At 38.9% G+C, this 18,365-nt stretch overlaps 1 protein-coding gene across 8 annotated transcripts in view; it reads right to left on the reverse strand.

Annotated features, from left to right (window-relative positions):
* The window catches only part of LOC139983616 (uncharacterized), a 121,223-nt gene that overhangs the window by 12,577 nt on the left and 90,281 nt on the right, over positions 1-18,365 (reverse strand). For 4 of the 8 annotated variants that reach the window (XM_071997275.1, XM_071997279.1, XM_071997274.1 and 1 more), the window contains 4 exons: positions 6,853-9,045; positions 5,275-5,770; positions 3,069-3,244; positions 115-260 (listed from right to left, as the gene is read on the reverse strand). The exons of 1 other annotated variant lie outside the window; for it this stretch is intronic. In XM_071997275.1, the coding sequence (XP_071853376.1) occupies positions 115-180 (66 nt within the window). In that variant the 5' untranslated portion in view covers positions 181-260; positions 3,069-3,244; positions 5,275-5,770; positions 6,853-9,045. The remainder of the gene's footprint in view (positions 1-114; positions 261-3,068; positions 3,245-5,274; positions 5,771-6,852; positions 9,046-18,365) is intronic. 3 more of the 8 variants (XM_071997276.1, XM_071997281.1, XM_071997280.1) reach the window with 3 other exon arrangements.

An 18,365-nucleotide genomic window follows, 5' to 3' on the forward strand; every position in this document is an offset into this window, starting at 1 on the left:
GACATTGTGTTATCAAGGACTTCATAAATGACTTTTGACCTACATCTCAAAATACCAATACATTTCATAGGCATAGAAAGGTTAATCCACTGCATTTATGGAGAAAATATTTACTGTTGTGCCTGAGATATTCCTGTCTGGTTGTATAGGTATAACGTTTTCTATGAAAAAATATCGCATTCTCTTGATCCTGACATTTCATCTCCTTCGGCCAGTCTTGGAATGACTAGATTCTGCCCTTCAGGTTTTAATACCTGAAACTAAGCAAGAAGGCAAACACAAATTTCATAACATAGTAGAACTCTGCAACGTTAACTAGTATGAACATTAGTATGAACTCAGCAAATCTAGACTCCTTTTGGGATTTAATCCTACTCAATCAGATTTCTCATGGTGTTGTTTAGTACTGTACATCTAACTAAAAGTTTGCCAATCTCATTAACAGTAGAGGAATTTGTATCAATTGATACAAATTCCTCTACTTTTAAACAAACTAGAACAGTTACCTTATACATGAGAAATGTTTGACTTTGTTCATGCAGAAAAATGATTTGATACCATATGCACACCCTTTATAATACCAAACAAAAGTAGACTATGTTTTTGCATGTGTGAATGTGGCAATTTACATCACTTTCAGTTGTGTAAGTATAAAAAATTAAGACTTAACAGAGGAAAGGTACGGCAGTTGTGAACAAAATTAAACAAAACTTTCTAGGACCATCCTTTCCTTTCAGATCTTCACATTTATTCAGCTTGAGGTGAGGGGAAATATTCCAGATGCAAATCATGCTACAACTTCATAATGAACCACTGTGTTATAGGCAGGGAATCATTGAGCCTTGGGCTCTATAGCTCCTTTTATTTCTTAGTAAATGCTTGTTTTATTTTGGAGGGAGGAGGGGGGGGGGACCTAAAGGAAAGGCAACATACATAATGGTAACCAAATTGATATTTTGTCTCTAGATTTAACTTTTAATTATCTCAACCACTGCATAGTTTAAGACTGCAGTCAATCACTACCTCGATGATTTGGCAACAAATATGCTATTTACTTTAGTTGGAATGCTTGATATTTATATACCAAATATATGTACCTTATTTGAGATCTGTCATCAAGTTTTATTTTTAATACAGCTTAACTTCATTATGACTTGTTGTGCAGACCAAGATCTTTGCACATAGAACTTGTCTAAAATGCAATCTCTTCCACGAAGCCTTGCTTGTGCGGCTCCTCCAGGGGCAGACTGGGTCTTAAAACCGGCCCGGGCATTTTCCACCTAGACCGGCCCATTATTCATTGATATGCTAGTTACATAGTGTTCGCCGTCCTGGGGGAGGGGTCTCCCCCTCCCCATTGAGATTTTTGTTAAGTTAAGGAATGCCTAGATGCAAAATGGTGCTATATTTCTCAATTTTGTAGGTTACAATAATCCTTTAAAAATGACCCAAAATAATTTTCAGAAGCAACACTTGATTAAACTGAGGAAATTTAAAAACGTGAACAAAATTAGACAAAAATATATGATATAGAACGGATTCTAATTAGTTTTTCAAGCATTTTGTGACAACATGCTTGAAAAAAAGGGGAAAAAACCTAAATAAAATCCATTAGCACGTACGGGTTGCCAATTGCACGTTCTTTTGTTACGAACTAACAGACTAACTGACATGGTGATTTCATGAGCTGATTCCTGCACAGTTATAAAATATATTTCTACACAGCCCGTCTGTATTCTATTAACAACTGTGAAAATGGGCTGTAACCTTTACCAGGCCCACTGGGCCACCGGGCATTGCCCAAATGCCTGTGTGGCTACTGGGCTCTTCTGACACCTGCAGATCTTGAATATTTTAAGAAAGTGAAGAGTCTTAACCATCAGTATTATCCAATCACTTTTACATACAATAGGTGGGTATAGTTTTCTTGTCAAAAAAAAAAACCTGGAAATTATTCAGTCCAATTTATTAAAAAGAAAGTAATTATCATGATGTCTGTGGTTGGTTGGTAAACCAGACTGCAAACTAACATTGTGGTTTTGATGATGTTCCATGAATAATCTTCTATGAATGAGACATACTGTAGGCTATAGCCAGGATGAACAACATACTTCAATCAAAGTAGTAGAGCAAATAGCATTGAGATATGACAAACAATTCAAATTGGCAGCTGATGACCCAAATGGAAACTTATAGTCTTTTTGTACTCAGCATACAAATGTTGTGTTTACAGTACCAGGTTTTCACAATATGACCCATAGTGACCCAAATGACCTCCATTAAAAACAATAGACTTCTTTCAATCTATGCGATACGGTTCTAGGACAAAATCCCCCCGAACAAAATTCCCCGGACAAAATCCCCCCGGACAAAATCCCCCCAGCCAAAATCCCCCCTGGACAAAATCCTCCCAGCCAAAATCCCCCGGACAAAATCCCCCCAGCCAAAATCCCCCCGGTCAAAATCCCCCCAAACCAAAATCTCCTTGGGCAAGATCCCCCAGACAATATCCCCCGACCCATACAAAGCCTGCCTGCAACAACCAGGGATGGCCCAGGTGTGACAGTCAAGGCATGGGTCATTGCACTGTTTAGGGTACTGGTCAGGGTACCAGTCAGGGTACTGGCGAGCGTAACTGTGAAGGCTCCTGTTAGGGTACCTGTGAGGGTACCGGTCGGGGTACCGGTCAAGGCAGAATTGATGGGATTTTTTATAGCTTGGGGGGATTTTGGCTAGGGGGGATTTTGTCCAGGGGGATTTTGGCTCGGGGGGGTTTTGACCTAGGGGGATTTTGTCCGGGGGGATTTTGTCCGGGGGGGGGGGTTTTGTCCGGGGGATTTTGTCCGGGGGGATTTTGTCCTGTCATCATGCGATACTCCTGCACATCAAATATGAGATTGGCCCAAGCGTCTGTTCCTGAGATATCATGTTTACAACAAGTTGTCTCACACACGCATAGAGCAGAAACACATTCTCATCCACCTGCATGACTACAAAGGTTGTAATTATCATCGAAACCAAAAAATGAAGTTGTAAAACGCAACAAAAACAATGTTAAGAAAACTTACATATCAGAGTTTGGAAGGACAACATCCATCGCTGTGGTGAGGTGTAAGGATGATATCGTCTCTGACCTTGATTTCCAGCTCATCTACCACAGCCTCTCATGGATTGATGGCTTGAACCTCTGTCACCAATTCTGAAAAGGCTCCTCATTTCGGCCTGTGGGCACTGGAACACACCTCTATTGTGAAAAAAACCAAGATAATGATATGACTATGAAAAGGAAGTTTGAATTTTCCAACATCCCATATTACTGATCGGTAGGGCACAGGTCATAGCTTATTGATTAATAAGTGTCTATCATGGAACGGCTGTTGATCTCAATTTGTGTAGTCTCTTCCACCATTTTCAGCATAGTTAGGCCTTAAAAGTAACGGTCTACTTTCATTACGTTAATGATTATGGGACAACTTGAACAAACCTGGGTAGGGCTGTGAGCAATTTTATGGTGTCTAGGCCAGCAACGGTTGGGTAAAATAGGGTTCGTTAACACAACAGGGTGAAGAATAAGAGTCAGAATACCAAAACATTTAAGATGGCAAAACATCTCCTTCATTATTTCTTAAGGCAATTTTCCTACTGGCTATCAGTCATTATTTGCAAAGTATAGAACAATTTAATGGAGTTTTGAGACAAGTTTGCTGTTGTCACTGCTAGGAATTTTGGAAGAGGTACAACCTCAGATTTTCATCGAGGAGCCCTTATGTCACCGAAGCAAAGCTATCTTTGCAGGTATTTTTACAGAACAGTTTAAGAAGTTTTGAGACAAGTTTGCATTTTTGGCAGAAAGATGCTCTTACAACGTTAGATTTTCATTGCGTGAAAGATCGCTTTGATTTAGGCAGTACAATGGAGTAATATCAATATTTTTTCGCGCATCAATAGGCAGCCAAAAGACAGATAAATAATTGGGAAAATGTACAAGTCGCCACTCTAATCGAGCAGCGGTTCAAAGTAGCAGTGAGGTACTGTATATATGCTTAGGACTCCTGCACACCTAGTTACTGTATGACTAATAAAATAGTGGAGCCCTGATGTCACAGAAGCCAAGCTATCTTCGTAGGTATTTTTACAGATGTTGTATTTTTAATTGTTTGAGACATTACAGTAGGCCAAGCTGCTTATTTATGATTCTGCTTCATGTTTTACTTGGTTCATAACTTACTTTTGTGGAAAAAGGTTGAATTTCATACTGCACAGAAACATAATTTTCCAATGTGCAATTACGTAGCACCATGCATCTGCCTAAGTGCCTAATCTTTTTTCACAGAAAGTATTGATATTGTAGATCTGTACTTTGGAGACTTGAACAGCAATCATAGGCCTAGTGGCGAGTGGAATTTGGCGAGTAGATTTTTAGTCACGGTCGCCAAATAGCAAGTACTTTCAAAAATATTTGTTGAGGCCTGAAAACCTCAAAAAACAAATCTCCTATAGGTCACCAGAGGTGAAAAACCTTTGAAAAAACCTCTGAAAAAACCATTGACATGATATGTAATGATGGAAATCGTAGATACCTCTGATACTTGGTGTGTGGACTCATAACATTGAGTACAAGACCCCTATTGTTTCTGATGGAGGTGTGTATAGCCACATACAGAAGACTGACCTGTGTTTATCATGCCATGGTGGTATTGTAACAGCTAATTATGTTATACTAACAAGCAGAAGTCTAGTGCATTAAAGTTACCGAAACCTCAATGCATTTTGCATTCTGGTTTTCACTGCCCTCATTCTTTCAAATTAACCCAGCTCTCACATTAGCAAATTTTGAATCCAATTGTGCATCAATGGCAATTGCTTCTAACAGAAATGTAAGGCAAACTTAGACACCTATTAACACATTTTCATAAATTTGAAATAAACCTTTCCACCCAAACAGCAAATTCAACCCACAGCTACCATCTGTACTGCTGTTTAGTGAGATGAATAAAGAGAATGTTTTAAGCTCATGACCCAAGATACAGACAAGTGTCAAAACTACATTCTTAAATAGGTGGTGTCATCTTTAAAGACCTGTAGTACAGAATTCCCCAGCATTGTTGGCAGACTCTTGCATGATGTCACTTTTTCCTGGTTTTTTTTGGGTGCTTTTCGTCTAATGGAGTCAATATTTATACCTATACGATGGTTGTACAGTAGTTTGGCTCTGCGATGACTTATTTATACAGCCCAGCTATCTAATTGCAGTTTTAACTTCTGTCAACATACCTATCTCGTCAGACGTTATCTTTACCGAATCAACTGTGAGGAGCAGTTTCGCCACTTTCGCTTCTAAAGTGCTGCTAGGCCTGATGATGTACAGCCATGGAATGCCCAAGGTGCTCAGAAAGCCACTGAGCCTGGTGCTCTCCCAGAGCAAACATTTGACTAAGTGTCGCAGTATACTTCCTCAGCTTGGTTGAATGAATATGCTGCGGAGAATCTAATTCTGCCTCAATGGCTAATTCTATCAAGGAGTCTGTAGCCCTTAGTGGCAAAAAAAAAGTTTCTGGAAGAGATCCCAGCACTCTTTCTTAGGGTGTGGAGGTACCCCATCAGTGCCTGACAGTTTTTGAGTAAATGAGGGGTACCTTCCTACCCCTCTTTCCTCCAACAAAGCATAAGTGCTAGGTCAGAACAGAGCTTATGCTCTAAGGCGGTCAGAGACTCTCTTATCTCTGGAATATCCTCCAAATTTTCTCTTATGTGGTTGTAAGCTTCAATTCTGAAAATCAATTTAAAAAAAAGGATACGTACTGGTGTAGTAGACATCAGCAAAGAAAATTCACCAATTCCAAACTGCCACAAATGTTGTTAAGTTAAATCTATCTATTAGTGCTGCCTTTCTGAGACTAAAAAGACAAGTGGTAGAAAAGAAAACAGCAGATCCTATTGTAAAACTGTAAATTTTAACTAACGTGTTTTCTGCCATCTGAAGGTCATAAAGTGTTTTTAAGTTGTACTGAAAAACTTTCTGATCCTGTGGTTTGCTGTACGAGATTGCCTATTACAGTGATACAGTAGGTGCAGCGAGTGTGTGTGGGGGGGGGGTGGAGGGTGGGTGAAACAGGCATACACCCTGCCCCTAATTAATCTCAATCTAAAAAATTCAATATCTGTAATTATGGTACCATACCGTAATAGTACATGTTGAATCATGAGTTGATTAAACAGTATTTGAGTGAAACAAAAGGAGATGAACATACTAAATATATTCATTGGCCGATTTTCCAGTATTTATACATTTTGGGCTATAAAAATTGTACAAAAGAATGATTTAAGGCAGAAGGAATAATATCATCATTTTGCTTTTAGGCATCATAACACAAGGTTCAATTTTTCAACGATCAATGGGGCTCCAACCCCTAAGGCCCCTCCCCAGGCAACATTCATGCGTAGACATATGTGCCACCATCGCAAAACCATGGAAATGCCACTTTTAGATACTATATGTTAACCTTGATTCCAATTTTATCCCAGCTGACAGATCAACAACAAAAATTATGACTATGATATGCAGGCTTAATGCAATTGTCACTTTTCTTGGTTTACTACTAATAGGTAACTGCTAATTGTAAGTGATCACTGGAAAGTGCATACACACGATCAACTTAAAAATATAGTAGTATCTGGGAATGTTTTGTATCAGAACAATGTTCCTTATCAATTCAAATTCAGGTCACTTACCTCATTGTCAGTATGAGGAACAAACAATGTATTAGCAAACCATTTTGAAGGGGAAATGGAAAAGAAGGATTTTGAGCTTATTTCACCTATCACTTTAATAACTAATTCAATAGAACTTACTGCATTTGCTCTGTCTCCCCAGGCCGTGGTTTGTTGAAAAATGTAAGTTTTGGTTAGTGCCAGGTTTTGGCCTCTTCTGTACTCAACTGGGTACTTCTATCCTCTACAGTGTCAAGTTCCTTAAGGCAGCAAACTGATTTTGCTCTTTCTTCATCTAGAATAGCGGAAAATTTGGCAATGTCTGCTGATTTTGGCAATTCTTCCACCTTTTGGTTTCGATGATAATCGTAACCTGTGCATTCATGATTGCGTATGTGTTTGTCTGTGTGTGTGAGTGCGTTGTGACGCCCAGCTTGTAAACACGGTATCTCAAGAAGGGAAGGTCAGACCAATTCATATTTAGTGTATAGATGTACAGTAACACATTGAGTACAAGAAGCCTATTGTTTTTGGTGGAGGTAAAAGGTCATTTGGGGACAAATCATGCCAACCTTGTAAACATGATATTGCAAGAATGGAAAGATCTTATGCTTGGTTTGTAGATGTACCATATTAAATTTAGGGAGCCTATTATTGCTTCTGGTGGAGGTCAAAGGTCATTTGACGTCAGCAAATGCCAAACATTTACTTCACTCCCCTCTTACCTGTCTCTCCACACTAACACATCTTCCTAAACAAAATATCGTAAGGGAAGCTTGGACAGATCGCATTTGGTATGTAATTGTACCACATTGAGTATAAGAAGCCTTAATGTTGTGGGTGGAGAAAACCTTCTAAAACATGATATCTCAAAGAAGGGAAGGTCAGACCAATTTCATATTTGATGTATAAAAGTGCCACATTGAGTACAAGAAGCCGGTTGTTTTTGGTGGAGGTCAAAGGTTATTTGGGGTCACCAGGGGTCAAATTATGAAAACCTTGTGAACACAATATCTCAAGATGGGAAGCATGGGCAGACTTCATATTTAATTTGTAGAAGTACCACATTGAGTAAAAGAAGCCTACTGTTTTTGGTGGAGGGCAACAGTTATTTGGGGTCACCAGGGGTCAAATTGTGAAATACCTTGTTATCATGATATCTCAATACTGGAAGCTTGGCTCTAATGTTGTGTGTAGAAGTACCACATTGAGTTAAAGAAGCCTATTGTTTTTTCTGGAGGTCAAAGGTCATTGGGGGACATCAGGGGTCATATAGTGAACCCCTTGTAAACATGTACACCCTCACTATACAGTACGCTAGATTCATGAAGAAAACTGCTCATGTTACATCATCGAAACCACAATGCATTTTTGCATTCTCGTTGTATCTGTGTATTGCAAGGGTGTTGGTGCTGGTGATGATAACCTAATCGACCGGTCTGCAGTCATTAGTGTAAGAAAGTCATTAGCCTCCTTCCTTTTCTTTTCCTTGCTCTCTTTTATGGCAAGTGCCACCCTCACTTCTACCAATTTCTGAAGATCATGCACTAATTTCAGAGCTGTTGAAGGATGCCTCACTCCATCACTGTCAATATTTGAAACATTGCCAGCACATTGGAGTACTGCTGCTATCACATTGTTGTAACTTGAGGGTTCAAGCAAGTCCGCTTCTGTGGTAGTGATAGGTCTTAATTTAATTATCAGACATGCAACCTCTCGCAACTTCTGCAAGACATAGTGTCTTCGTTTTTGGCTATCCATGCCCAAGCACCATCTGGCCATATTATCGCCTAGTTGAAGGAGCAGAACATCATGTTTTATGAGCATTGTGGTGTTATCTTGGTACATTTTACTTATAACTTTGTTTACTTCCGTAAAGGAGGAAGCAGTTGTCTCATTCAAAATGTCCGCCTGTATTCTGACATCACTACTTTAGTTTCTCAAGCATCGTGAGATGCTCCGACCAAAAAAGAAGCTGCATGCCGTCTAAGATCCTCAGCCATGTAGTAGCCCAAACATGTTGGGCATAGCGAATACTTGGTGTAATAAGATGTTGTTTCTCTTGATCTTCACACAGGGCTTAGTTCCCCTTTCTGCTTGCAAAAAATCTTTTATTCTGTGAAATTCCGCTTGTTCAGGATCAGTTCCATTCTTTTTCTTAGAATTTTTGAGTTTTTTTTTTCTGAGAAAAAATTCTGGCTACCTCCAACTCATCAGCATGGCTTCTGAGGAGGTGGAGACTTATTTTAGTCTGTAATTTGTCACAAAACAGACAAGCATTTCTTCTTGGACCACGGCGTGAAGTCCATACATAGATACGTACTTCCCTTTCATCTGAAGTACCAAAAGGTGAGAGCAAAATGAAAGCTTTCATTAAACAATATTAACATTAATATTATGACAACTACACATCTTTTTGCATTCAATGTTTGTATTACACAGTGCTGTATGTAGCTAAGTCCAGTAGATCCATGCCCTACTGTAGCTTTGGCATGTGTTGTCTTAAATGTAGTGCATCTAAATCTTTTGATTTACAGGCTAATTGTTGATAAACTTAGGAACCATAAACATTTATTGTTTTAAGTGTGTTATTGATATTAACATTTATGGAAACAATTGGAAAGAAACAATAACTTTTTTATGAATTCTACCTAAAGGCGTCATCCACTTAAACATCATGGGATGTAACATTTATTTTTTTTCAATAGTGAGGGATACTCTCTCAGTAGTGGAGTCTTTGACCTTATTGTTCTGGTATTTAGTGATCAATTTAACAAAATTGAGACTTGATAATACATATGTTTGTTTCAGTGTACTTTCAGTAATAGTGTTGTAAATTAACTTATTCCAATGTTTGGCAATATCCCCCATTCAGCTTTAAGCATTCAACTCTTCTAATGTTCTTTATCACCTGTCCGTCATCTAACTCGGACTGTAACATATTACCATGTTTTATTTTCTTCTGTTTTGTTTTCTTCTCCCACAAGATTTTACTATGTAGTCACACCACTGGCCTTTTGACCTTTTGAAACAAGGGTCACAATGTTTGAATCAATTGGGACTCCCACAGAAAGAAAGCAAATATAATGTTGCTTGGATTGCCCTATTGTGGTGAGGGTCAATCACCCCCTCCCCCCACCTCATGATCCTTTCTCAAGCAGTAATCCATCCATTACCCTACAAACATGATACATAACTTGAATGTATCTGTTACATTGCACTTTGGGCCATATGTTACATATAGAGACAGCATAACAGATACTTAACATATAATTTATTTTGTTTTGTAACTTCAAAGCGCAACTAATACATAAAATAAGTATATCAGTTACGTTGCAGTTCAGTACATTTGTTACACATAAAGACAGCGAAACAGTTACTGAACATATACGTTCTTTGCTTTAGTAACTGTTATTCGTAACTAATACACACAAAATTATTGTATCTGTTACAGTGTATTTTGGGTCATATCTCACATATATAGACAACACAACAGACACATAACAGATACATTACTTCGTTTCGTAACTTTTATTCGTAACTAAAACATACGACATGACTGTATCCGTTACATTGCACTTTGGGCCATATGGTACATATAGAGACAGCATAACAGATACTTAACATATAATTTATTTTGTTTTGTAACTTCAAAGCGCAACTAATACATAAAATAAGTATATCAGTTACGTTGCAGTTCAGTACATTTGTTACACATAAAGACAGCGAAACAGTTACTGAGCATATACGTTCTTTGCTTTAGTAACTGCTATTCGTAACTAATACACACAATATTATTGTATCTGTTACAGTGTATTTTGGGTCATATCTCACATATATAGACAACACAACAGATACATAACTAAAACATCATGACAGCATGACTGTATCCGTTACATTGCACTTTGGGCCACATGATACATATAGAGACAGCATATATACTTAGTATATAATTAATGGTGACAAAAAACAGCCGCTCGAAGTGTCATTCCGTCCACCCACTGTTTCGACATACTGTCCTTATAACATTATTGTCTTCTGTTAATCGCTGCTACCTTCAGCCAGGCCACGAGGTGGTAGTATACGGTGGTTAAATTTGAGGTCGCTGTATACTGTACCGATGAACGTCAACAAACAGAAATTACAATAGACCGGTGCGCAGAGCGGGTGGTCATGTCATGACCTTGACATCCAGTTTTCCTGGGTATACCTAGCCTTGCCGCAAATGATCGCTACATGATGTGATTGGCCATTGAGTCGCACGTGATTGCCTTACGTACCAGACATACGTCATATAGTCAGTGTTGGCCTATGTTATTGGCTACTGAAACTTACGTGACAAAGAATGGATCTGCCTACATTGAACATTTTCTATCGAATCAAGCAGTGTATAAGGAAGGTGTAGGCGTGGTTTAGGCTTCACTTACAACAGTTACAGCTGGCGATTGGCTATTGAGATGCCCGTAATAATTCTCCCAACCCTGTTTGGGGCAACGGAGGATTTGGTAAGATGGTAAAACAATTTCATGTAACATGAACGGGCTGTAACATTGTCTTTCTTGTGTAAACCCCTTTACCCGAAGAGCACGCGACGTGGAAGAGATAGGCTATAGCACCAGTCTATCAACACTATTGCGAACGTGCAGTGGCGTTGTCAGGGTGGCCTGGGGGGGGCCGAGGCACTTGCCCTCCCGCCACCAGGTGCCCCCAGATGAGATTTGGAGTGTTAAAAAATACTCAAACAAAATTATTAAGTACTCTAATTCTTAAATTCTCAAAGCAAAAAAATTACTTCAAGTTGCAAAATATAGCACCAGATTGCATCTAATGATCCTTAATTTATAAAACATGTCTCGAGGCGAAATGGTTAATTTCCATTTTATGTATAATGTTTTATCCGTCTAAATTAAAAAAACGTATATTCGGGAATCCCCTAGCTACGCCATTGTGCATATACCCAGTAAACATTTTGACGTCGGATCGACGTTGGGTTTGGGTCGCGTGAAATGGTCGGACCGACGTCTCCCACGTTCCCGTTTGCAAAGTGGCGCAACGTCGATTCGACGGCGATTCAGACGTCCAATATTCGTTTGTCCGACGTTTGGCTGACTCTTTGGTGTACCGTTCAAACGACATTCATTGGACGTCTTTCCAATAGTCAATGCCGACGTCGATTAGACGTCGATGAAACTGTCCAATATTCGTTGATCCGACGTTTGGCCAACTCTTCGGTATACATTGAAATGACTTTTATTGGACGTCTTTCCAACATTATAAAACGGTATGAAAGAGTCGTACTGTTTTTATGTTGTTTACATTAATTCCAATTTAAAATTGAGTTGCCGTGGCAACAGCCCTAACGCCCACACCAAATTAACAAACAAATAGATTGTGACCGGAAATGGAGGATGAAACTCCCTATAAATGAGTGTTTCTGTGTGTGTGTGGGGGGGGGGGGCACTACATGGCTATACAGTGGCCCAGAGTCTACCTAGAATTAAACCAATGGTATCTGCATTTTGACAGACATGTCAAGAAAGCGTCAGTATCTCGACATTACTACAATTTTTGTCAAGAAGTTGAGTTATTCTATAATGTGTGAGAAATGTCCCCTTATGAACACCGTAAAAGTGTCGTGTTGCACAATTACAACTCGTAAATATTATTAAAAAAACAACACTGAATTCCACTATGGAGTAACCAAAATTCAACTCAATTATATAACGCTATGTTCGCGAGATTAGTGTAGTGCAATTCGTCAAATCATTGAAGAGTAATTTTCTTGTTAATTTCCCGACTTTCTTTGAAAAAGTTTGGCACTCTTCAAATTACAGAAAATAAATCCGTTGACGAGATCCGTCGGTTGTACGGTCAATACGGCAATTTCTAGAATCACGTTACCATCTCAACATTTTTCATATATTTGTAGTTTTGTTAAAGTTGGTAACCTGCCAATTTGCAGAAACTTGAAGGAGATACTTTATCTCGTCAACATTTTCCGACTTCTGTCATTTTTGAGATAGTAACAACTCAGTGTGCGACTCAGCAAATTACAGAAAATTAATAAATTAACAACATTCAATACCAAGTTTGTGAATTTTATCATGTTATCGTCTCGTTAACTCGACAATTTACCGTTGTTTGTGGTTTAGAAAAGTCGGTATCTTTTCAATGCAATGTCCCTTCTGCGCTTCCATAGTCTTGCACAGCGCATAAAAAGAAAACTGACATTCCTCTTTCACGTTCGCTCAGCAGAAGATGAAAGCGCTGCCGACGCACATTTGTCTACGGAAGTGTTATAAATACGTAGTCGGGGATGTGGTTGTGTTTGTGAGGATATGCGGTGGGGGTATATCGTTTATGATAAGGCTATTCTGACTGGTCGTTTGAGCGTCGGAGGGACGTTTTCAGTGCGACGTGTCCTGTCCGTAGTTGAACCGACGTCGATCCAACGAACTTTTTATTATAGGTCTATTATAATAGGTCATTTCGGCGTCGGATGGACCATTAAAACGCGACGTATATCAAAGGGCTGTCATCCGACGTCGAAAAGACTACCTTTATATAACTACGATATTAACAAACGTCCATCCGCCGTCGTTAGGACGTCTAATAGTGAAAGGATTAATTTGGGACGTCAATCCGACCTCTGAACTAGCACTTATGTTAGACACCAACGTTTAACCGACCATCTGGACCTAAACCCGACGTCGATCCGAAGTCAAAATGTTTACTGGGTGGACGCCCTCTGTTATATATTTTTTTTTTGCGTTGTCTTATGTTTGCTTGTGATATCATATTGATTTCGATTACAAACTTGTTTCCGTGCCTATGTCCTTTTCGCGTTGTCTGTTATTGCGAACAAGGGCGTAACCACGTGTTGAAATTTTGGGGGGGGGGGGCAAAACAGAGGTGGCACCAGGATTTACCCGACAAGTTCCCGACCATTTTTTTTTTCGCGTTGTAATATTGCATGTATCTTTATGTTTGTAGGTATATATATATATATATATATATATATACCTACACACACTATACAATGCGAAATTTCTATCGGGGATTTAACCTTAACCTCCTGTGAAATATGGATGTTTCACGATAATAAACGCTTATCGGATAATTTTGGACCTTCCCAAAAACCAAGGTCTTACACAAGTTGGGGAGGTCCACATAAAAGGTGGGGTCGTGACCCCCCACCCTCCCCTTATTGGTTGCGCCCTTGCTTGTGAAATACGGTATATAACATGATTTTGATTACAATTTTTTAGCGTTGTCTGTTGCTTCTGAAATAAATATCATTGGAGATGAATTTAAATGAATTCTAATTTGCTGCCGTTTTGTCCACACTTTAATTGCGAATATTTGTTTCAGATTGGCTATATTTAGTTTTAAAAAATAATTTCCGATCTATTGTCTTTTTGTGGTTCAATTTGTAGATGCCCTCTGTTATGTCTTTTTCGCGTTGTTTGTTGCTCACAGTGAAATAAACTGAATTTCGGTTACCAACTTATTTTTGCGCTGTTTGTTATGAAAAAGGCCTAAATTTGATTTGAGGTAAAACTTTATTTTGGCGTTGCCATTTGTTTCGGAAATAAATTACATTTTGTTATAAATTTAATTCTTTTTGCCCACAATCTGACTAAAATATTCCAATGTTGAAATATTATTTGATATCTATTCATTTTTTTTTGATTTGTCACATATTTTTCACATATATATTTTATATTTTGCAATATGTTATCCCTTTGTTTCAATTCTAATTGATTTTCCGAGCTAGTAGTAGTATACTACTCAATCTACTTTTATAGTAGTAGTAGATTGAGACTCGTCTAGACAACTAGCTCTGTCATCAGCTTTCTCCACGATCATGTGCCAGACCTATAGCCTCACTGAAATAATTTTGACATTGTCAGCTACGATCGGCACACGATATAACCAGTGCTTGAGTGTGGATAGCTAGGCATAACATTAGGCTATGCAGCCCTTATATGCGTGCATCAGTTAGGTGACCTTGTAGTATTGAACTGACCTTGGTGGCCAACGTTAGTAGTTATTATTTAACTTCAGTTTATTAGTAGAGGATATGGAGAAAATCTTTTCAAACACATTGATCACAGCTCGTGTTCAAAAAATGAATGTTAAAACTTCAAAGGTACAATGCGCAATCCACAAAACCATACGACATGTACAGTCGCAGGGGGGGGGGGGGCTCTGTGAGTTGAACAACTAAGATTCATCAAGTAACATTCAATCAATCACGGGGGGCTCTGAGTTTAACAACTTAGATGCAACAAGTAACAATCACGGGGGGGGGGAGGGCTCTGAGTTTAACAACTAAGATGCAACAAGTAACATGAGAACAATCAGTCCATTATTCACAAGAGACACCTTGGCGTCAGGCTTGAGTGATATTTTTTCTGAACACAAATTTATACTTCGTGAAGTACAGTAAACACAAGACAAAGGATACGTGTACGTGATGTTAAACTTTTAGAAAAAAATTCACCAACACATTTCATTTCGACATATTTACTTCAGTTTAGTTAACGTAGGTTATGGTATGATAGTCATGAATGGCAGTAACATTTCTTGAATTTATTCTCCTTATTTTTAACCCTTTACTTCGAACGAACAGCCTTGAACCCACTGTTGGTAAAGCTTCAAAAATATGCATCTTAGCGATCGAGATTTGGATGTTTTCAATGCAATTCGGGAGGTGGGGAAAAAAAACGGTTTTTGAGCCAGATTCGGTTTTTTGCTAGAGAAAAACCGGTTGTAAGTTTTCACGAAACCGTGCATGCTTATGTGGCACTGGCAGGCCTAGTAAAATTTCACATTTTAGTCACTGGCATAGTCGTACGGAATCCAGACCAAGTCCCATACTAGTGCACGCCTGGTCGCGTGATTCTCTTCCTAGGACGACCAAGGCCAATCGATTCTTCAGGAATTTACACATTTTTGGGGAAATTTTCAAAATCAGGGTGGGCCTAGTCTAAGCTAAGCCTACGATTCTGAATTATAATATTAATATCTAGGCTATGGTATAATATAATTATATTCCCAAATGTTTTTTCCTGTATCCTATATTATTCTATAAATAATAAATAGGCTTGTGTTAGGGTTAGGCCTACCCGTGAACCATGACCCTTCAAATGGTAGTATGTACGTGCCAAATGTTTCACGACCAGGCGTGTGTATGGGATTTGATCCCCATTCGTTAACCGTGAGTAGGCCTTATGTTGTTGGCCTCAGTGAGTAGATGAACCATATTGATTGTGTAAGAGGTCAAAGGTAATTTGGGATCAAGCACTGAAAACCTTGTAATCACCATAACTTCACAATGCCAACTTGGATTGATCTCATACTTAGTATGTGGGTTAGCCCCACTGAGTAGATTAAACATGTTGATTATGTTGGAGGTCAACAGGGGTCAAAACCTGAAAACCTTGTAACCACCATAATTAGACCAGAAGTGTAACTACAGGGACGAGGGTGGGGATGCAATTGCTGGATTTGCTGTAGGCCTATCCCACTAACATTATTCTAGCCTGCTGGAATGAATCCCGCACAACCCCTTTGAAGCCAAAATATTGCACCATTTTGTTTATAGTTACCTTTAAATTACATATTTGGTTAAAGATGAAGCACATCTCACCCCTCCCATTCGGGATCAGGAATTAATTAAGCATAAATTTATACTGTCTTTATTATAAAATGATGTTGTACTAGTTTTATGCATTTACAAATGACAGTTGGGCACCAGTACTAGTACAAAATATAAGCTGATGAAATCAGGTAACACACCCCCCCCCCATTGTTTTTTTTGTTTTTTTTTGAGAAGGAAAAATCCCCCGAACAAATCCAAAATGCGGGATTGGCAAGAAAAGTGCGGGAATCTAGCAATCCTGTGCTCTAGCGTGAACCCTGGACTAGAGCCTGTATTAATACACAATTTTCCTAACATGTAACTATATATTTAATATCTTGTCTTGTTTTACAATGATACATTTTAATAACCAGCTCAGTAGGAGGTTCGGGGCTGGGATCAGTGCTCTATTCATACCGGTGCACGCTGCTCGTGCACACATGTATCAATTTGGGTCAAAAATAGAACTTTGGTGCAATTTTTAGCTCAAACCAGCTATAAGCTGTTTGAGCTATTGTGATCACGCACCGTCACTCGATCTATATATGTATCTGTCAACAATTATTAAAATTGCTCTCATTTGCACACACTTTGTTGGATTTCTACAAACCTTGGTCACACTAACCACTGGGTGGAGGGCCACCAGATGCCACCAGGGCCTTGAGATTTGAGATCAAAGGTCACCAAGAGGGCCATATTTGGGCCCACTTTGTGAAAACACGCTAAATGTATCTCCTACAGATTACATTGTAAAATGTTAAAACTTTGTCACAATAGTACTTGGGTAGGGGTACCTTTGGGCCTGGGGGTGTTCAGGAATTTTTGGTCCAAGGTCCCACATGGGCCATCTGGCTCATTCGATGAAAACATGCTAAATGTATCTCCTTCCACAACTGAGGTCAGCAGAGGTCAAACACTGAAAATTCTTGTCAACACTTTAGGTTGACCATGCCTGGTCCGGTCAAGTTCAGAGTGTATGTCAACTTTGTTTCATCAGGGTTTTTCTGTTATCGGGACAGTCATCATGAGTGCACTTAAGCGAAGAAGACAAGACAAGTCGAGGTGGCAAGCCGCACGAAGGAAAGTAAACAAACATGTAATGAATCAAGCCAGCAGTGATGAAGAATTCATAGAAAACTTTGAACAATTCAAACATGCTTCTGAGGATGTGCTCGAAGTCCCTGAAATGTCCTTTGGAGAACCATTCGGTGTTCCAAGTTTTCTGAGTAAGGAATCACATAGTATAACTACCAGTCACAGTATAGTTCTATGTGAAGGTGATGTTGCTGAAGGACATCTTGCCGTTGCTGATAGCTTTAGGCCTTCAAACATTGTGGACATGGATGAAGATGACAATAGTGATGAATTTGTTAAGGAAATTAAAATTGCTGATCATTTTAAGCTTTCAAACATTGTGGACATTGACGAAGATGACCATGATGATGAATTTGTTAACGAAATGAAAGAATTGAATTTACAAGATGACATCGCCAAATGGGCATGTGATGGTAGAGTACCACATACAATGATAAATGGCCTGCTGAAAGTTCTGAGGAAACATAACTTCAATTTGCCAGCAAAAGCTGAGACCCTGTTAGAAACACCTAAAAATGTAGATGAAAAAGAAAAGTCTGGTGGAAAGTACACATATTTTGGTATATGCAAAGGCATTACAAATTTGTTGTCACAATCTATAGATCTTAATGCAATCGAGTCTGGTATTCACTTATCTGCAAATGTGGATGGTGTGCCAATATTTGATGGGAGTGACAAATCATTTTGGCTGATTTTGTGTACAATTTCAAACCTTTTACCAGCACAACCATTTGTTGCCGCTCTCTACATGGGAGACACAAAGCCATCTGACCTAGACTTTTTGACAGACTTCGTTGAAGAAATAAAGACTCTACTCTTGGGAGGGATATTACACAATGGGAAAACCATCCAAGTCACTCTTAAAAGTGTGGTTTGTGATGCTCCTGCAAGAGCTATGGTCAAAGGAATTATT

The sequence above is a fragment of the Apostichopus japonicus genome, chromosome 16, assembly GCF_037975245.1.
Source record: "Apostichopus japonicus isolate 1M-3 chromosome 16, ASM3797524v1, whole genome shotgun sequence".
In the NCBI taxonomy this organism is placed as follows: domain Eukaryota; kingdom Metazoa; phylum Echinodermata; class Holothuroidea; order Aspidochirotida; family Stichopodidae; genus Apostichopus; species Apostichopus japonicus.